The 16,554-nt window shown below is 44.0% G+C and overlaps 1 protein-coding gene across 2 annotated transcripts in view; it reads right to left on the minus strand.

Annotated features, from left to right (window-relative positions):
* The window catches only part of TBC1D19 (TBC1 domain family member 19), a 989,099-nt gene that overhangs the window by 546,198 nt on the left and 426,347 nt on the right, over positions 1–16,554 (minus strand). For both annotated transcript variants that reach the window (XM_086964506.1, XM_086964505.1), the window contains exon 9: positions 891–963. In XM_086964506.1, coding sequence (XP_086820632.1) covers positions 891–963 — 73 coding nt within the window. The remainder of the gene's footprint in view (positions 1–890; positions 964–16,554) is intronic.

Consider the following 16,554-nt stretch of genomic DNA (forward strand, 5'->3'; position numbering starts at 1 on the left):
CCAAATACTGAATCACAGTGGTATGTATTAATGGTTTACACCAGAATTCTGGTTGCAAAACAGCAATACTTTAACACCCACTCAAAATTTGTAGTAACCTATTTGCAAATTGGAAGAGGTCCTCATGGGACTTCTTCACCTTTGAGAATATTATACAAAATATTTTTTAAGAGGCAGCAATGGTCCCACAGACCACTGATTGATTTTAGAAAATGAAACAAACATTTAATTTTCTTTTTTGAAACACATCTTGTTTTTCTTTAAGTAAAACTGACTGCATTAAAAAAAAGAGATCTCTTTATTAAAAATCAATCACAGGCATAGTAGTCTGCTGACTACAGCAGACCACCATCACTGTGCCGGCTGCGATTCCTAGTGGGTCGCAAATTGCAACCTAACTCCTTAATATTCTTGAGGTAAGCCGATATGCAACCTACTAGAAATCATTATTTTAAAAGTAATATTGCCCTACCACAGGAATTGAGATTTCCAAACGGCGATTCGGTAAGAATCACAATTTGGAAATCACAATTCCTTATGTTGATACATCTGACCCTAGGTCTCTGAAAATGCTGCCATAGACCCAATTTTCATCTGAAAGGAAACAGTCTGAGTGTGTGCTCTCTCCCTATAGTGCTTCCAGTCAGGAAGTGTGTGGAGTGTAGGGCTCTATGCTAGACTTATAAGTCAAAGAAAAGCTCATCTAAGATATGAATTGATAAAAAATAAAGCATTTTTCTTTAATTCCAAGAGTACCGAAAATCGTTATCAAGAAACACGGTAAGTATAAATATTGAAACTAGATAATCTGAAATGAAAAAATTGTAATAAATAAAATGAGAACCTAGCGTGTTCATTGCTTTTCTTATACTAATTCCGTTCAAACAAACCTGGAGGGACATGTGTAGAATCATCAATACCCAGCTGTCCACTGTTTAGGTCCAATTCACTGAAGTACTCCTTCTGAAAAGGAAATATGAGCGCAACATTAAAAGAAACAGGGACCATCTGCAAATTTATCCCCAAAACGAATAACCAAAGAACCTTTGTTCCTCATAAAACGCTTTAGGGAAATAAACATAATAACCTTGTAAATTCCGTCTCCAAAATAGAGACACAAAGCACTTAAGTGATCTGGCTGAAATGCTTCCATCATACTAAACCACTGGTAATTATTTAGGGTGTATTCCATCATTTTTAGCTTGTCTGTGCCATTACAGGCAGGAATCTATAACAATTAAATGAATGCATTCTGTGAAGTCTATAATATTAATAAGCATAATATACAGTTACAGCAGCATCAGAAATACTTTCCTAAAATATTTTTGTTGCTCATGGTGAAAACAAAATGTATAAGTTACTTACCTTTGGTAAAGCTTTATCTGATAGAGACTCTATCTGCCTGCAGAGTCCTAACCTTAGTATATTCCCAGGCATCAGACTGGATCTGGTACCTTTTGAGCAATTTGCTTGCACGCCGGTAGGTGGTGTTGTTCGGCTTCACGTGGTGTCAGTGGGGTTGTTGCCACCGTAAGCGACATGCACGGTGTCTATATGGGCACAACCCTAGCGCAGTGACGTCAAATCTTGAGAATTTTTCCAGAAGCATGGAGTCAAGCTGAGAAATGATGACCAGTGTGCCAAAAATTAGGTAAAAAAGGATCTCTTAATTTATGAATACAGTCCGCATAACGAGGAGGATGGAAGGGCCAGTAAGGAATCTCTACCAGATAAAGCGTTACCAAAGGTAATTAACTTGTTCGTTTGATACAGCCTTATAGCCACAGATTCCTCCTTACCTTTGAATAGAGATGCCAAAGCAATATCTCTCTCCGGAGGTGGGTTTGTGGATTGTTTCTGGCTATGTAGTCCTGGGGTTCCAAACAGTCAAAGAACCCATTAAGCCGGACCTAAATGTCGAGGCAGTAGTGTTTGGCAAACATGTGCAGTGATTCCTAAGTAGGTACCTGAGAGATGTCCAAGATGGGGACTCCTCTAGCTAATGCAGTGGTTGCAGCTGTAGTTCTAGTAGAGCTCTCAGGGGGCTGTTTCTTGGCCTTTGCATTGCAGATCTTCATACTGAGGTTGATTCATTGAGAGAAGGTTCTTGTTGGAAAGTGGGTTATTGGTAGGGATAAGTATGCACCTACCACTAGTATTACAGCCACTAACACGGTTTAGGGTCAAGTAAAGGTCTCAGTAAATTATCCCCTTGCTCAACACACTTGCTAGCTGACAACGAGCAGTCAGGCCTACCTTAGGAGATAGTAGAGTAAAGCATTTAAAAACACCAACAAGTCAAATAAGTAAGACACAACACACAGAAGTCTACACTAATTTATAAAAATATGTAATATTTTTATGAACAAATAGACACCAAAATGACAAAAAAAAATGTGAGGAACTGGAGATATACATTTATAAAGGTTAACAACTTTATAGTGCTTACGCCGCTCTGGGAAATCTGGTCATGCTTGACCAGGACAAAGTCAAAGTTTGATGGTGCCTGCAATGGAACCCTGGTCAGATACACTAAGCGGAGGCCCTGGTCAAAAGTTTACCTTCACAATTATAAACTTTCCTGGAGCTTTTTCTTCCAACGTCGCTCGACCCCCACAGCAGGCCGGTTTCGGTGAGGGTTCGCCGGCTTGACTTTCTGTGAGAACCCGATCAAATCCTTGAAGTTTGGAGCTCCGGAGCTTTCAGCTGGACGAACCTGAAATCCTGACTGTGCTGAGGTTAAAGATAGTCGGCTAGAGCTGACGTCGGGTCGGTTTTTTTTCATGAAAGTTTTCCAAACTTCAGGAGGTACTCTCTGAAGACCTCCTTCTAGGTTCAAAGTATCTAAAACAGCAGTCAAAAAATCTGGTGGCCTCTGAGTATCTGAACTACAATTTCTACAGTGCATTTCGCCAAATCCTTAAAAGTACACTGGAGGATGAGGACCTCTTGGTGGAGATGAGGCAGATGTGCTCTGTAAAACTGTAGCTTACATGGAGTATACTCCCTAATCCTTCTTAAAGCAAGGCAGGGTTTCCATGGCTGTAGTGCCAGACTGTGCAGCAGGTGCAGTCATTCAGAGTGCATGCCTTTGAGTGCAGATATGAATTCCAGCAGAGCTGTCCTTCTTTTTCTTGTAGTTTCAGGCAGCAGATCTGAGAGACTACGCAGCTCTTGCATATTTATTAATTGTTCTGGGGCAACAAGCAGGGCGGCACCTCTGTCCAATGAGATGCTGACTGCCACCCAAAAGCATGATAACTTTCTCCAAAGCGTGGCATCTTCTTGTCCCACAAAGCACTGCACTTCCAAAATCCAACATGGGTGATTCCTCTCCAGAGTAGTAAGAGCTAGGTAAACCAACCCACAGTGTGGCTCATTTCCATTATCTCTCCTCCCCCTGACCTCAGCCAATTCCTGTCCTAAGCCTGCCATCTGGCTGGGGCCCAGGATGTGGGGGTAGGTATTCCTGGTATTCCTTACTGACCTGCTCTCTCTTTGAGCTCCCTCTGCAGGACACATCATCCTCAGCTTCAGAGCAGGCTCCATCAGAAGAGAACCTTCAATACCTTCTTTTTTGTACTAGTTATGCTCAATTAAACAGTGGCAAGTTGTTGACTTCATCAATACCAATCTTTGAAGTCCTTGAATGATATGTTTAACTCCTTTCCTAGCAATAGTTATGTAAATAAAATATTGTAATGTTAGCCTATGGATCTAAGTATCTACAGTGGGGAAAAATGAAATGGGCAGCATTCCAGGGCAATATAAAACATATTTTATAAGGTCCCTGCTTATAGTTACATGGCACCCGACCCCTGGGACACCTATGGAAAACCAGTGTTTAATTAGAAGCTGTAGGCACTCCATACTGAGTAGGTATTATGTTTGTTCTATTTTTCAGCCAGCCATTTTCACATTTCAATGTACTTCTGACAATCATGAAGTTATCCTGACTTTTGACCTAGTACAAGGTCTCTTCTTCTGCTTGACCGTGCCATCTGATTTGGTTTTTTATAGGATCGTGAAATCCATTTTCAGTCCTATGCTTGGCACTTTGCGTTCTCTCCTTACTTTATTAGTAACTGTGACTGTCACCACGAGATATGGTTCTCTGTATCTTTCTTGTATATGGCTTTTTGTCCTATCTCTATATCTATCTGACGTTCAGTATTGGTGTCGTAATGCACAATGACTTCCTTTGACACTGGGATTCATCTATGTAGACTGTCCTATTTTCACTTTCTCAATTCAGTCTGTTTCTAATTCACCTTCACCACAACTCCTAAATGAATTGGTCATTTTAACATATTTATATATGTTTTTCCATTGTCGCCCACAGATTATGTTGATACACATGAATAAATTGTGATAAAGAGCCCCCTATACCACTTTGTAAATATATATTCATGATCTATGGAGGGTACCTGACCACCTTATGAACTGTACCTTCTGCGTCCTGATGAAGGATTTGTTGGTTAAACTTCCACTCCGAAACATCCATCAGCGCTGTTTGTTTGTTTTTTTATGAATTTTGAAATGCATATTTTGTTATTCCTTTGTTGATGGTTTGTTGGATGTATTTTTGTCCTTTATTTAGCTTTGTATGGAATGTTTGGTATGTGTATGGTATGTGGTGTCATATTGTCTTTGTAGATGTTGTGTAATGTTGTGGTGGGGCTGTTCCATTTGAACCTGTGTATAGTAATGAATTATTATACAAATGAATTTATTTATATATATATATATATATATATATATATATATATATATATATTCAATGAAAAAACCATAGGTTATAGGCCATATATAGTTAGGAATTAGCATTTACAAAACCTTATTTTACTCGCATAAAACCATTGAAATTCCATATATAGTTAGCTAACTATAAGCGCTAACTATATATCGCGCACCCGCAATCCACTGCTGATGATGTCACATATTACATCATTCATGACATGGTCAGTGACATCACTGATGACATCACTGATCAAAACAACCAGTGATTGTATGTGTCTGTAAAGTTTAAATATGTTTCACATATTGAAGAATGAGTGGATGTATAAGTGTCTGGATGAAGAATTTAGTAGGTGCATGACTGACTGTATGAGTGAGTGATTAAATGTGTCTCACTGAGTACATGGGTTAGTGACTAAACTGTCTTAATTCGTGCATCAGTATGTTTGTTGTTGTGTAAGCTGCTGCATGTGTTGATCAGTAGCTATAAGAGTGGCCATATGGGTTATTGATTGGTTGCCCAAATATTTGAATGGGAGGCTGAGTGTGTGTGTGGGTGGCTGGGAGGTGCGTGACTCTGTGCATAGATGTGTAAGCAGTTGATTCACTAGGAGTATGAGTTCAAGAGTGCATGTGGAAACAGCTATATGGGCGGTTGACTGTGCATGGGTGTGTTGGTGAGTGAATGGATTTCTCATTGCTACATGTGCAAGTAAGTACGTATGTAAAACACAATACATGTGAGAGTTGAGATATATAAATAACTGAACATAAGACCCAGTGAATGTGTGAGTGGCTGTATCGATCACTGTGAGCTTGTATCAGGGATTATATAAGAGAGTAAATATGTGTTATTATATGTTTGAATAAGTAAGATGTGTATAACTGTATAGTTGAGGAAATGGAGGTGTGATTGATTCTTTGCATGACTGACTAGGTGTGTGAGTAACTCCATGGATGAGTGACAGTCTGTGAGTGTCTGTTTATACTGAGTGTATGTAAGGTTATATTAGAGTCTGAAGAGGTTCATTGTATTATCACATGAGTGATGTGATCAGTGATGACAAATGAGATGTCATCAGTGATGTCATTTGAGTTGTCATCAGTGATGTCATCAGTGATGTCATTTGAGATGTCATCATTGATATCATTTGAGTTGTCATCAGTGATGTCATTTGAGATGTCATCAGTGATGTCATCAGTGATGTCACTGACCATGTCATGAATGATGTAATATGTGACATCATCAGCAGTGGATTGCGGGTGCGCGATATATAGTTAGCGCTTATAGTTAGCTAACTATATATGGAATTTCAATGGTTTTATGCGAGTAAAATAAGGTTTTGTAAATGCTAATTCCTAACTATATATGGCCTATAACCTATGGTTTTTTCATTGAATTTTCAAGGTTTTGTAAATGCAAATTCCTAACTATATATCCACTATAACCTATGGTTTTTTCTGTGAATTTCATTGGTTTTTTAATAGCAAATATGAAAAGCTTTAAAATGTCAAGTACGTGATAGATAAAAACATTTTCGTATTTATGCACGCTGATGTGCTTTGAACGCTGCCCCCCCCCCTCCCCTCTTTTGCCTTAGTAGTACTCTCTCTTTGCAGATACAGAAGGGTAGTTAACGCAGGCCTTTACCCCCGTTGTAATCCGTCGTACCTCCTTGTCTCTCCATTTGATTGATTGTTGTCCAAGCATTTACTGTTTTAGAATTGGTTCTCTTTGGATCATTCTCTATTTACAAACAAGCACAAAGTCGCAATACTCTGTTTAGTCTTTGCAGATAGTGAAAAATCGTGTAAAAAAATAAAAGTAATCGAGCAAAATCAGTAGGCCACTAATTGGATCTCTTTTTGACCTCGCTAAAATAGAAATATTAGGAACAACCCTTCTTGAGAAATACGAAAATAGTGAGATGAACTGAGCTCCACACCATGAGGGCTGCAAGACAGCTCGGCTCCATCACCCATCCCGCACAAAATAATGACAAACCCTATGCAAATATTAAAAATATAGACAACACACCAGCAAAGAAACAGGGTAAAACATTTTATTAAAAAACTATTTACATAACGTTGGTTTATAAGATGATGTCAGTAGTGGACCGATGTGTGAATAGATCGAAAACAGCACAAGGCTCCAAGATCCGGATAGCAAGCTCCTGGATGTTGGGTGCCATAGTTTAGAGTTCTGAATTTCAGCCTTTTTCAATGCCTGTGCTTTGTTGAATCAAAATGGCGGCTTGACACAAAGCTGACTCAAGCGTTGTTACTGATGCTATGCAGACCAAAACTGGTTTTCAGTTTGTACATTTTTCTAGATTTTTCAATCCAAGTTTGGTTGACTTTGTAGAACGATGGCTTCAGATTTTCAACATACGGTGTGGTGGCGCTGACTGGGAGGGGGCGCTTCGCTCCTGCCCCCTCCCCAAGTAAGATTTTCATACGTGAAAGTACGTTAATGGTTTTGGTCCCTGAGATGCTTCGATGTCACTACCATTCTCAAATAGCATAAGTTCTAGATGTTGGGTGCCATAGTTAAGAGTTCTGAGCAGCGCTTGTAACACTGTCTGAAGCTTATTTCCACCTACTGCAGCTTCACTATTCTCAAAGTAAGTGAGTGTCGTTTGTGGACCTGACTGCATTAGAAAACAATGTGATATGTTACCTTCCTAAACAGCTTGACGGAGGCCCCTGAGGGGCGCTGTGATGGCCATGGACTCGGAGAAGACGCTTGGCTCCGACACCCTCCCCAAGTCTTATAGCACTGGTGTAGCCTGAGATCGCCCCCGACATAGGCGGCCGGCTCCCGGGGTCCGGCGGTACTTTTTGCCTTTTGATGACTCTTCAATTCTGGACCTTGTCCCACAATCCGTTTGACCTGAAGACAAGCTGTAGTGAGGCGCCCCTTTATCGTTTTAGTTGCCATTCCGCCCGCTTTTGCTACACTGTGCCTCTTCCGCCATTCAGCTGTTTTCCGCCCGCTCTTGCGACTACAGCGTCTCGCTCACCATGTAGTTGAGATGCGCCCGCTCTTGCGGTGCAGCGATAGGCGGCTGCCACAGGACTCTCAAAATGGCGGCCGGCTCTTCGGTTTTGGGCCTGGTCCACTAAAATGGCCCTGGGACACCTTGGAACTCGGACGCTTGTCTGCTAGGGCTTGGGTCCCATTCTCGAAAAGCGTCCCCTCAGCCGTGAAGATTCTACAAAAGTCTTGGGGGCCTCCGACTCCCGCAGGCTTCTGGTGGGGAGCGGCTGCCATGATTGCTCGTGGAATGGCCACGACGGAGCTACGAGATGGTAGTGGTCTCATGCTGACGCCAGCTTTAGTCTGAAACATCCAGAAACACTGTAGACTACCAATTCGATCAGTTCCGGTAGCGCCCCAACATGACCAGGAAGAGAAGAACTTGCCCTCCCCTCTTTGACTGATGGTTCTTGTTGCCTGTCCCCTCTGTTGTCATTTAACAGAACTTTTTGGACTGCTGAAAGGGGTTGTGTTCTGAACGCTGGTTGGTGGAGACATTTAGACTATATTCCTGACCTACGTTGTCGCGTAATGCGTTTTATGACACGCCGCGTTAGCGCACCCGGAAGTGATCCGAGGCGCGGCGCGCAGCGCGTAACGTAAGCATAACAGGTCATGTGACTTGTTAATAAAACTTTTCATTGGTTCATTTTACTTTTGTTAATTTAATGATGAAAAGCTTGGTCATATGACCTAAAAATTACGCTTTTTATTATTTTCGAACAATATTTTTTTTTCAAACATATGTTATAATATTCCAGGCTAATGTACTTTCCCGGAAAATTTACAACTGTCTTGCAAGTAAAATATATTCCTTTTTCGAGAAAAAGGGCGTTTCTTCCTTCCATGACGGAGCCGTTGAGTAAAAGAGATTCGGCCTGCTGTCTTAGTCGCCGATACGCCTGATTATCAGATTCTTATCGATCACTTTATGTTGCAGACATGAAAAACACAACTGCCCTTGACCATTTATCTTTACTGCGTTCCTACATATTATACCTTTTATCCGTCATGTAATTGGACTGCTTTATTTCACTTGCCTTTTACTGATTCGAAAACAGTCACTAAAAGTAAAAACTTTACAAATGAAAATACTACTACCGTGTTTTGTTTTAAAAACCTTTATTGTGAAAATGTCAGTATACAAATACGGGCCTATAACCACGTGGGCCGGCCACGGAGCAAACTCAAATCGTATATGATGAGGAGACATTTACACTGTAGAAGAACGTAACGAGCGGGCCATTAGGTGACAAGAACAAAGGTGTCTAACAGTTGCGGAATCGGTGGACGTACATTTTGTAATTAAAATACGACAGGGCCACTTACAATAACATTTTCTAGATATACATTTGCGGGCAAAGAGTTATGAGTCCCATTTATACCGGCGCCATTTTGGGCGAGGCCGGGCAGGTCCAAGATATAGTCAAAATGTCTCCACCAACCATCGGCCAGACCAGAACCCCTTTCGGCCCTTTATGTTACAAGATGGTGTCTTCCATTCAGAAAATATTGGTGGCAGCATTTTGAAAGGAAACAGAAACAGCCGTTCTCCTAGTGAGTTTCACATTGTTACATTTAGGAAGAATGTTGAAGAGTAGTATGTGGAAAATCTGAAGCCATTTTTCTACAAACTCTCAATCAGACTTGGATGGAAAAAAAAACCTGAAGAATGTACAAACTGAAAACCAATTTTTGTCTGTATAGCACCAACAGTAACGCTTGAGTCAGCTTTGTGTCAAGCCGCCATTTTCATTCAATCAATAGCGTCCCCCTGCACACATTCAGGGACCTGGTCGTGTCTTCAGATGAAACGCATTGTAGGAAAAGAAGCAGAAAGGAAAAGGAAAAAAGTTCCGCCGGACCTAGTGAAGCTGCAGCAGGTGCAAATAAGCTTCAGACAGTCTTACAAGCACTGCTCAGAACTCTCAACTGAGGCACTCAACATCCAGGACTTGCCATTCGGATCTTGGCGCCTTGTATTTTTGTTTTGTTTTTGATGGAGGGGAAAGAACAAAAAACAGACATTGAAAAAGGCTCAACAGTGCAGGGCGCCTTGTGCTGGTTCCGACCTATTCACACATCGGTCCGCTACTGACATCACCTCATAAACCAACGGGGCACCCCACGCCGACTTTCGGCGCAGCATTGTATGATGGCCACACCAGTGCGGCAATTTGCTGGACACCACCTCGGTGCCATCCAGATCTCGGCGCGTTCATTCATTCAATAGCGTCCCCCTGCACACATTCAGGGACCTGGTCGTGTCTTCAGAAGAAACGCATTGTAGGAAAAGAAGCAGAAAGGAAAAGGCAACAAGTTCCGCCGGACCTAGTGAAGCTGCAGCAGGTGCAAATAAGCTTCAGACAGTTCTACAAGCACTGCTCAGAAATCTTAACTGAGGCACTCAACATCCAGGACTTGCCATTCGGATCTTGGCGCCTTGTGCTGGTTCCGACCTATTCACACATCAGTCCACTACTGACATCACCTCATAAGCCAACGGGGCACCCCACGCCGACTTCCGGCGCAGCATTGTAGGATGGCCACACCAGTGCAGCCACTTGCTGGACACCACCTCGGTGCCATCCGGATCTCAGCGCGTTCGAGTCACTGTGCCGGAAGAGTGACCGGAACTCAGCTGAACACGCCGTCTTTCGGCGCAGCATTGTAGGATGGCCACACCAGTACGGCAATTTGCTGGACACCACCTCGGCGCCATCCGGATCTCGGCGCGTTCGAGTCACTGTACCGCAACAGTGACCGCAATTCAGCTGGACACGCCGTCTTTCGGCGCAGCATTGTAGGATGGCCACACCAGTGCGGCAATTTGCTGGACACCACCTCGGTGCCATCCGGATCTCGGCGCGTTGTGCTGCCTTCGGCCTATTCGCACATCGGTCCGCTACTGACGCCGCCTCACGTGCCAACGGATTTTCTACGCTTTTTGTAGCCCTATGTCGCATAACAGGTCATGTGACTTGTTTATAAAACTTTTCATTGGTTCATTTTACTTTTGGTTTCCTAAAGATGGAAGGCTTGGTCATATGACCTAAAAATAACACTTTTCATTGGTTTAGAACATTTTTTTTTCCCAAACGATGAAAGCCCCACCTTGTTTCTGGATCATTCAGACTGAAGCTGGCGTCAGCATGAGAGCACCACCATCTCTTGGCTCCGTCGTGGTCATTCCGCGAGCAATCATGTCAGCCGCTCCCCACCGGAAGCCTGCGGGAGTCGGGGGCCCCCAAGACTTTTATACAATCTTCACGGCTGAGGGGACGCTTTTCGAGAATGGAGCCCAAGCCCTAGCAGGCAAGCGTCCGACTTCCAAGGTGTCCCAGGGCCATTTCAGTGGACCAGGCCCAAAACCGAAGAGCCGTCCGCCATTTTGACAGCCATGTGGCAGCCGCCTATCGCTGCACTGCAAGAGTGGGAGCAACTCCACAACATGGTGAGCGAGACGCTGTGGCCGCAAGAGCGAGCGCAACTCAGCTAGATGGCCGCCACCTGGGGAGGCCCGTTCACGCCGCCTCCCCCCCCCCCCCCCCGGGCCGCCGCACGCCAATTTTCGGAGCAGCATTGTAGGATACCAAAACCAGTGCGGCAGTTTACTGGACATCACCTGGGTGCCTGTCGTACATGTTGTGTCAGCCATGTGACACTGGACACAGACCGCTACTGACGAGGCCTCCCCCCGCACCACCCGGGACGCCCCACGCTGTTTTTCTGTGCTGCATTGTAGGATCCCTAAACCAGTGCGGCACCCAGGCGACATCACCTGGGTGCCGTCCAGAACTCTGCACGTTGTGCTGCCTTGGGACTATTCGCACAACAGACCGCTACTGACGAGGCCTCCCCCCGCCCCACCCGGGACGCCCCACGCCAATTTTCGGAGCAGCATTGTAGGATCCCTAAACCAGTGCGGCACCCAGGCGACATCACCTGGGTGCCGTCCAGAACTCTGCACGTTGTGCTGCCTTGGGACTATTCGCACAAAAGACAGCTTCTAACCATTGTTGCTTTTTGTGTTAATAAATGTTTAAATGTTTTTAGTTTTTGTTCTGTTCATTATCGTTAAAAGTTAATAAAGTTTTATAACCTTAATTTGTTGGAGTGTTATCTATTTTTTGAAAAACGGGTGAATGGGGCCTTGAATCGGGTTATTGTCATGTGTGGGCTTTGGAAGTGTGCTGCTGCAGGATCGGACATTTCAAACTCAAATGCACGTTCTTTTTCTTACCTTTCCGAAGCATGGAGCGCAATAGCAGGCAGAGAAAGGGTGATGCACGTGTTGAACACTACCTGACCTGGCAAGTTGCTGGCAGTGCCCCCCCGCCCGCTCCTGAAAGAGGGCACACACACACCGCCGCCCCGAGTACTTCACAAATCTTTAAAAGACCATGCGCTTGTTCATGAGGCTTAAATGGTTTATCACCTCTTCTAGAACCCCTACATCGACCCTCTGACGTTTCATGGAAAAATTACCATGTAACACAATACCAAGCCCTGTCAGCTGAAACCCCCAAGGAATCGTGGGGCATATTATCAAGGGGGTTTATCTCCGCTTTTTTGGCTTTAAAAACCATGAAAGCGGAGATAAAATTATTTCCCTATTATCAAGCTGTCGCTAACACCAGTTAGTGACACCTAAAAGGAGATAGCGACCATCTTGGGCCCGGCTTTGCATGTCAGTGATACTTATCACTAATGACATGCAAAGTGGCGTGCCAAGATGTTAGCGACTGGAAACAGTCCCTAACATCGCTACCTTCTATTACCAACTTTTGGAGATATTCGCGCTAAGCGCGAATATCTCCAAAATCTAACACCTGCCCTGAGCAGTTCTTAGCCATGTTATCCAATGGGAGGTGGATAACATGGCTAAGAGCATTAGGTCGATAATACATGAATATCGCTGACTTTTCTGCGATAATAGCAAGGTTTATCTGCGATAAAAATCGCCGATGTGCGGCGATAATTTTTGTCTCTAAACAAGTTATAGACAAAAATTATCGCTAGTTGTTCGTAATATGCCCCCGGGTTTTTGCTTGCAGAAATCGGGAGGCGGGAGACTAGCACTGAAATCAGTACTCACACGCCTGAATCAGGAGGATTGGCATGTCTGAATTCTCTACAGCTGGGGCCATAAACTACATCCGCAGGGGTAGGTGATAGCCTGGGACCAGCCTGGCATCTAAAATGGCTGCCGTGCACGACAAAATTGTGGCATTCGAAAAAAGGCAAGATGGCGCAGCCGCTGGAAGAGATATATCAACATATATCAGCCTCCTCAGCCACCCTCAGGAAACATAGGGGATTAGGATATGTCTCCCGCACCCCCTTATACCTAGTACTTTAATTAACGAAGCACAAAATGGCGAATTCCCGTTTCGCTACCAGTTTGCGGCCCAGTTCGCGGCCCGTGAAGCGCTTCTACCGTGAAAAATCATTTTTTTTTTATTTTCCCCACGGGACCCTTTAATAACCCCAACAACATTCCTAGGGGGTCAAGAGGGGGATACCTTGCCCCCTTTCATTAAATTCCCCCTTAGTTTTTCACCTTTTCTTCTCTCTCGATCCTACCGAGAGACAAGATGGCGGCCGCTCCGGACTGTCACGCAGCAAAAAAAAAAAAAAAGCTCACGCACAGCCGCTGGAAGAGATGTATCAACATATATCAGCCTCCTCACCCACCCTCAGGAAACATAGGGGATTAGGATACGTCTCCCGCACCCACTTATAACTAGTAATTTAATTTACGAAGCACAAAATGGCGAATTCCCGTTTCGCTACCAGTTCGCGGCCGCGCTTCTACCGTGAAAAATCATTTTTTTTTTATTTTCCCCACGGGACCCTTTAATAACCCCAACAACATTCCTAGGGGGTCAAGAGGGGGATACCTTGCCCCCTTTCATTAAATTCCCCCTTCGTTTTCCACCTCTTCTTCTCTCTCGATCCTACCGAGAGACAAGATGGCGTCCGCTCCGGACTGTTTAGAATGTTGACAGACACCGGAGAGCCAATCAGCTTTCTGCGCGCAAAGTTCCGATAAGCGAAAAGTAAGCGGACCGGATCGCTGCCCAGAGCGCTGTTACAGATATATATCTTGGTTTGAACGTTAATTTCTCAAAAACTACTGGAGCACATATATTGAGACCTAGCAAAGGCACATCGGGCTAACAGTCCCTACAATTTTGCCAAGTTTCGTGCAAATCCATTCAGCCGTTCGAGCTAAAAGTGAGTCCAACCGCCCTATGGAAAAATGAATGGGAAAAACGCGTTTTGGGACCCCCCTTTTTTCTCAGCCCCCCCTTGACGAAACCCCACCAAATTTTCAGGGGCTGCTCAGAAACAAAATGTGCCATTTTCCTGAAAATTTCAGCCGATTCCGTCCACAAACGCCAAAGTTATTAGACATAGAATTTTCAAAAGTCCCATAGGGAAAAAATTCTAACTATATATACCTACTGGCGATAGCCAGTAGGTAATATATATATATATATATATATATAAATATATATATATATATAAAAAGGTTTTTGATCAAATAAAATATGAAAAATACTGTCTGTGGGACAATGATGATATTACTAATGTATGATGTACAACCTATATATTAATTAACTCATTGGGAGAGGTTTGTTGTTATGGTGCCTAATATGTAAACATAAAATAACATGAACATAAGTTGCCCATGCCAGCGAAGTCGAGTTTGCACACAATTTACTTTTAAAGACAGTCTGAAAAGCCAGGCAGCCTTTAAAATGACAGCAGGCACTGAGCAGTGCACACATGCAAGTGCAAAACATATGCTGGGCCTCTAAACACCCATGTCCTAATATATACTATGGACTTATAAGTAGATTGCACTTCCTGGCCCTATTATCTACTAGGGACTTATAGGGTCTGTCATTGCCAATTGAAAGTGTACTCTATTACATGTACCTTTTTAAAGATTGCACTGGCCCTGGGCCTAGATAACAGAGCCCAAGGTACAGTCAGAGTGAGTTACCGCCAGTATCATACAGTAAAAATTGGGGTGAACAGGGCAAAAACATGACTTTCTAACAGTTCTCTTTTGAATCCCCTTTCCTTTCTTTCTCCCTGCAAATCCAACAAAGGGTTGATTGCGCAACCAGAAATCTTTGGTGCAATCAATACAGAAGGATATGACTCATTTGTAATCCAGGCAATGGAGTCTCCCCATTTTTTTTGAAGGATGAGGTGGGGGAAAAAATGTAGGCAGGGTGATGTTTTGCCTGACATGAAAAGGTGTCACAACATTAAGTAAAAAGCATGCCTGAGTCCTTAGAACTAAAATGTCTGGGAAAAATAATGTGCAGCGCGGGTTAACGGAGAGGTCGTATAACTCGCTATCCCTCTTGGGAGATGTTATCACCACAAACAAGATAGTTTTAAGAGTTAGGAGAGGAACCCACACACACACGTAAACTAAATTCATGTCTCAAAGGGGCATAATGAAGGGCATAAGAAAACACAGATGCTGTAAACCTTTAAGGGATATAGTCACCATAGGTGACTTGAACAGGGAAGACTGGTCCGGCAACTGTAGACTCGGTCCAAAGGAAAGACTTGTTGGACCAGGCAGAGAACAAACAAGAGAACTTCAGACAAGGGTACAGACAGAGTATCATCCAGTTTACATATACACCAAGCCACAAACTAGTCTTATATGCAGGCGTAAATAGTCTTAGTGGGGAAGCCTGGTTGCCAGAATGACATCACACACTTCAGGATGGAGACCAAACACCCTCAACTGTCACTGTTCAATCTCCATGCATGAAGGTGGAGAGTGGACAGGTTTAGGTACAGTACCCTGCCCTGTTGCTGTGACAGGAGATGCTCCTAAGGGGGCAACTTGACAAGTGGACAGATGCTCATGCTAAGGAGTTCAGGTTACCATACTCTCCGTGCCCACTCCAGAGTCACTAGGTTGACTTGAGCCTGGTCATTCTTCATCTTCTTGAGAACTCTGGACAGGAGCGGTATGAACAGATGGGCATATAGGAGCTCCACTCGAGCCGAAATGACCCTCCAAGCGATCGGCAGTAGTGCTGACATTGTGAATTCTCGCAGTGGCGAATAGATCTAACCAGGGCTCTCCTTAATCTTGGAAGAGACCTGGCACCACCTCTGGATCAAAATGCAACAGCAGATGAGCTTATCCACTCTTGCATTCAGAGAGCCCGCCAGGTGCTGAACAATCAGGGAAATGCCCTGACGTTCCAGCCAGGTCCAGAAACACAAGGCCTCCTAACAAAGGGTCCATGACCCCAGCACTCCCTGTTTGTTGCATTACCACATGACGGTGGTGTTGTCCGTGAACACCTGTACTAGCCTTCTCCTGACTGAAGGAAGAAAGGCTTCCAGTGCCTGTCAGATTGCTTTCAGTTCCAACAGATTGATGTGCAGCTGAGACTCCCCCGAAGAATACAGTCTTCTGATCTTCACTTCTCCCAGTTGGTTGACCCAGCCCAGGAGTGACGCATCTGTCACCACTGTGTCAGCCAGGTCATCTTACCAGTTGTCATCGGCCATTAACTCTGCTAGGGGGTCAGTGTAGGAATAGGGATCCTCACATCCCCTATATTTGTGTTCCTCAGTGAGCCCCTCAGTGTAGTAGGGCTCTGTCTACAATGCAGACAGTATGGACCTGGTCGGAGCCAGAAGCAATGTTGTGCAATGCCAGTCTGGCTGAGTATCGGGGTCAGGAATCACGACGAGGTCAATGCCACAGATGGGCGTCAACAGCA

This window comes from Lissotriton vulgaris, chromosome 3_2 (assembly GCF_964263255.1).
Source record: "Lissotriton vulgaris chromosome 3_2, aLisVul1.2, whole genome shotgun sequence".
Taxonomy (NCBI): Eukaryota; Metazoa; Chordata; class Amphibia; order Caudata; family Salamandridae; genus Lissotriton; species Lissotriton vulgaris.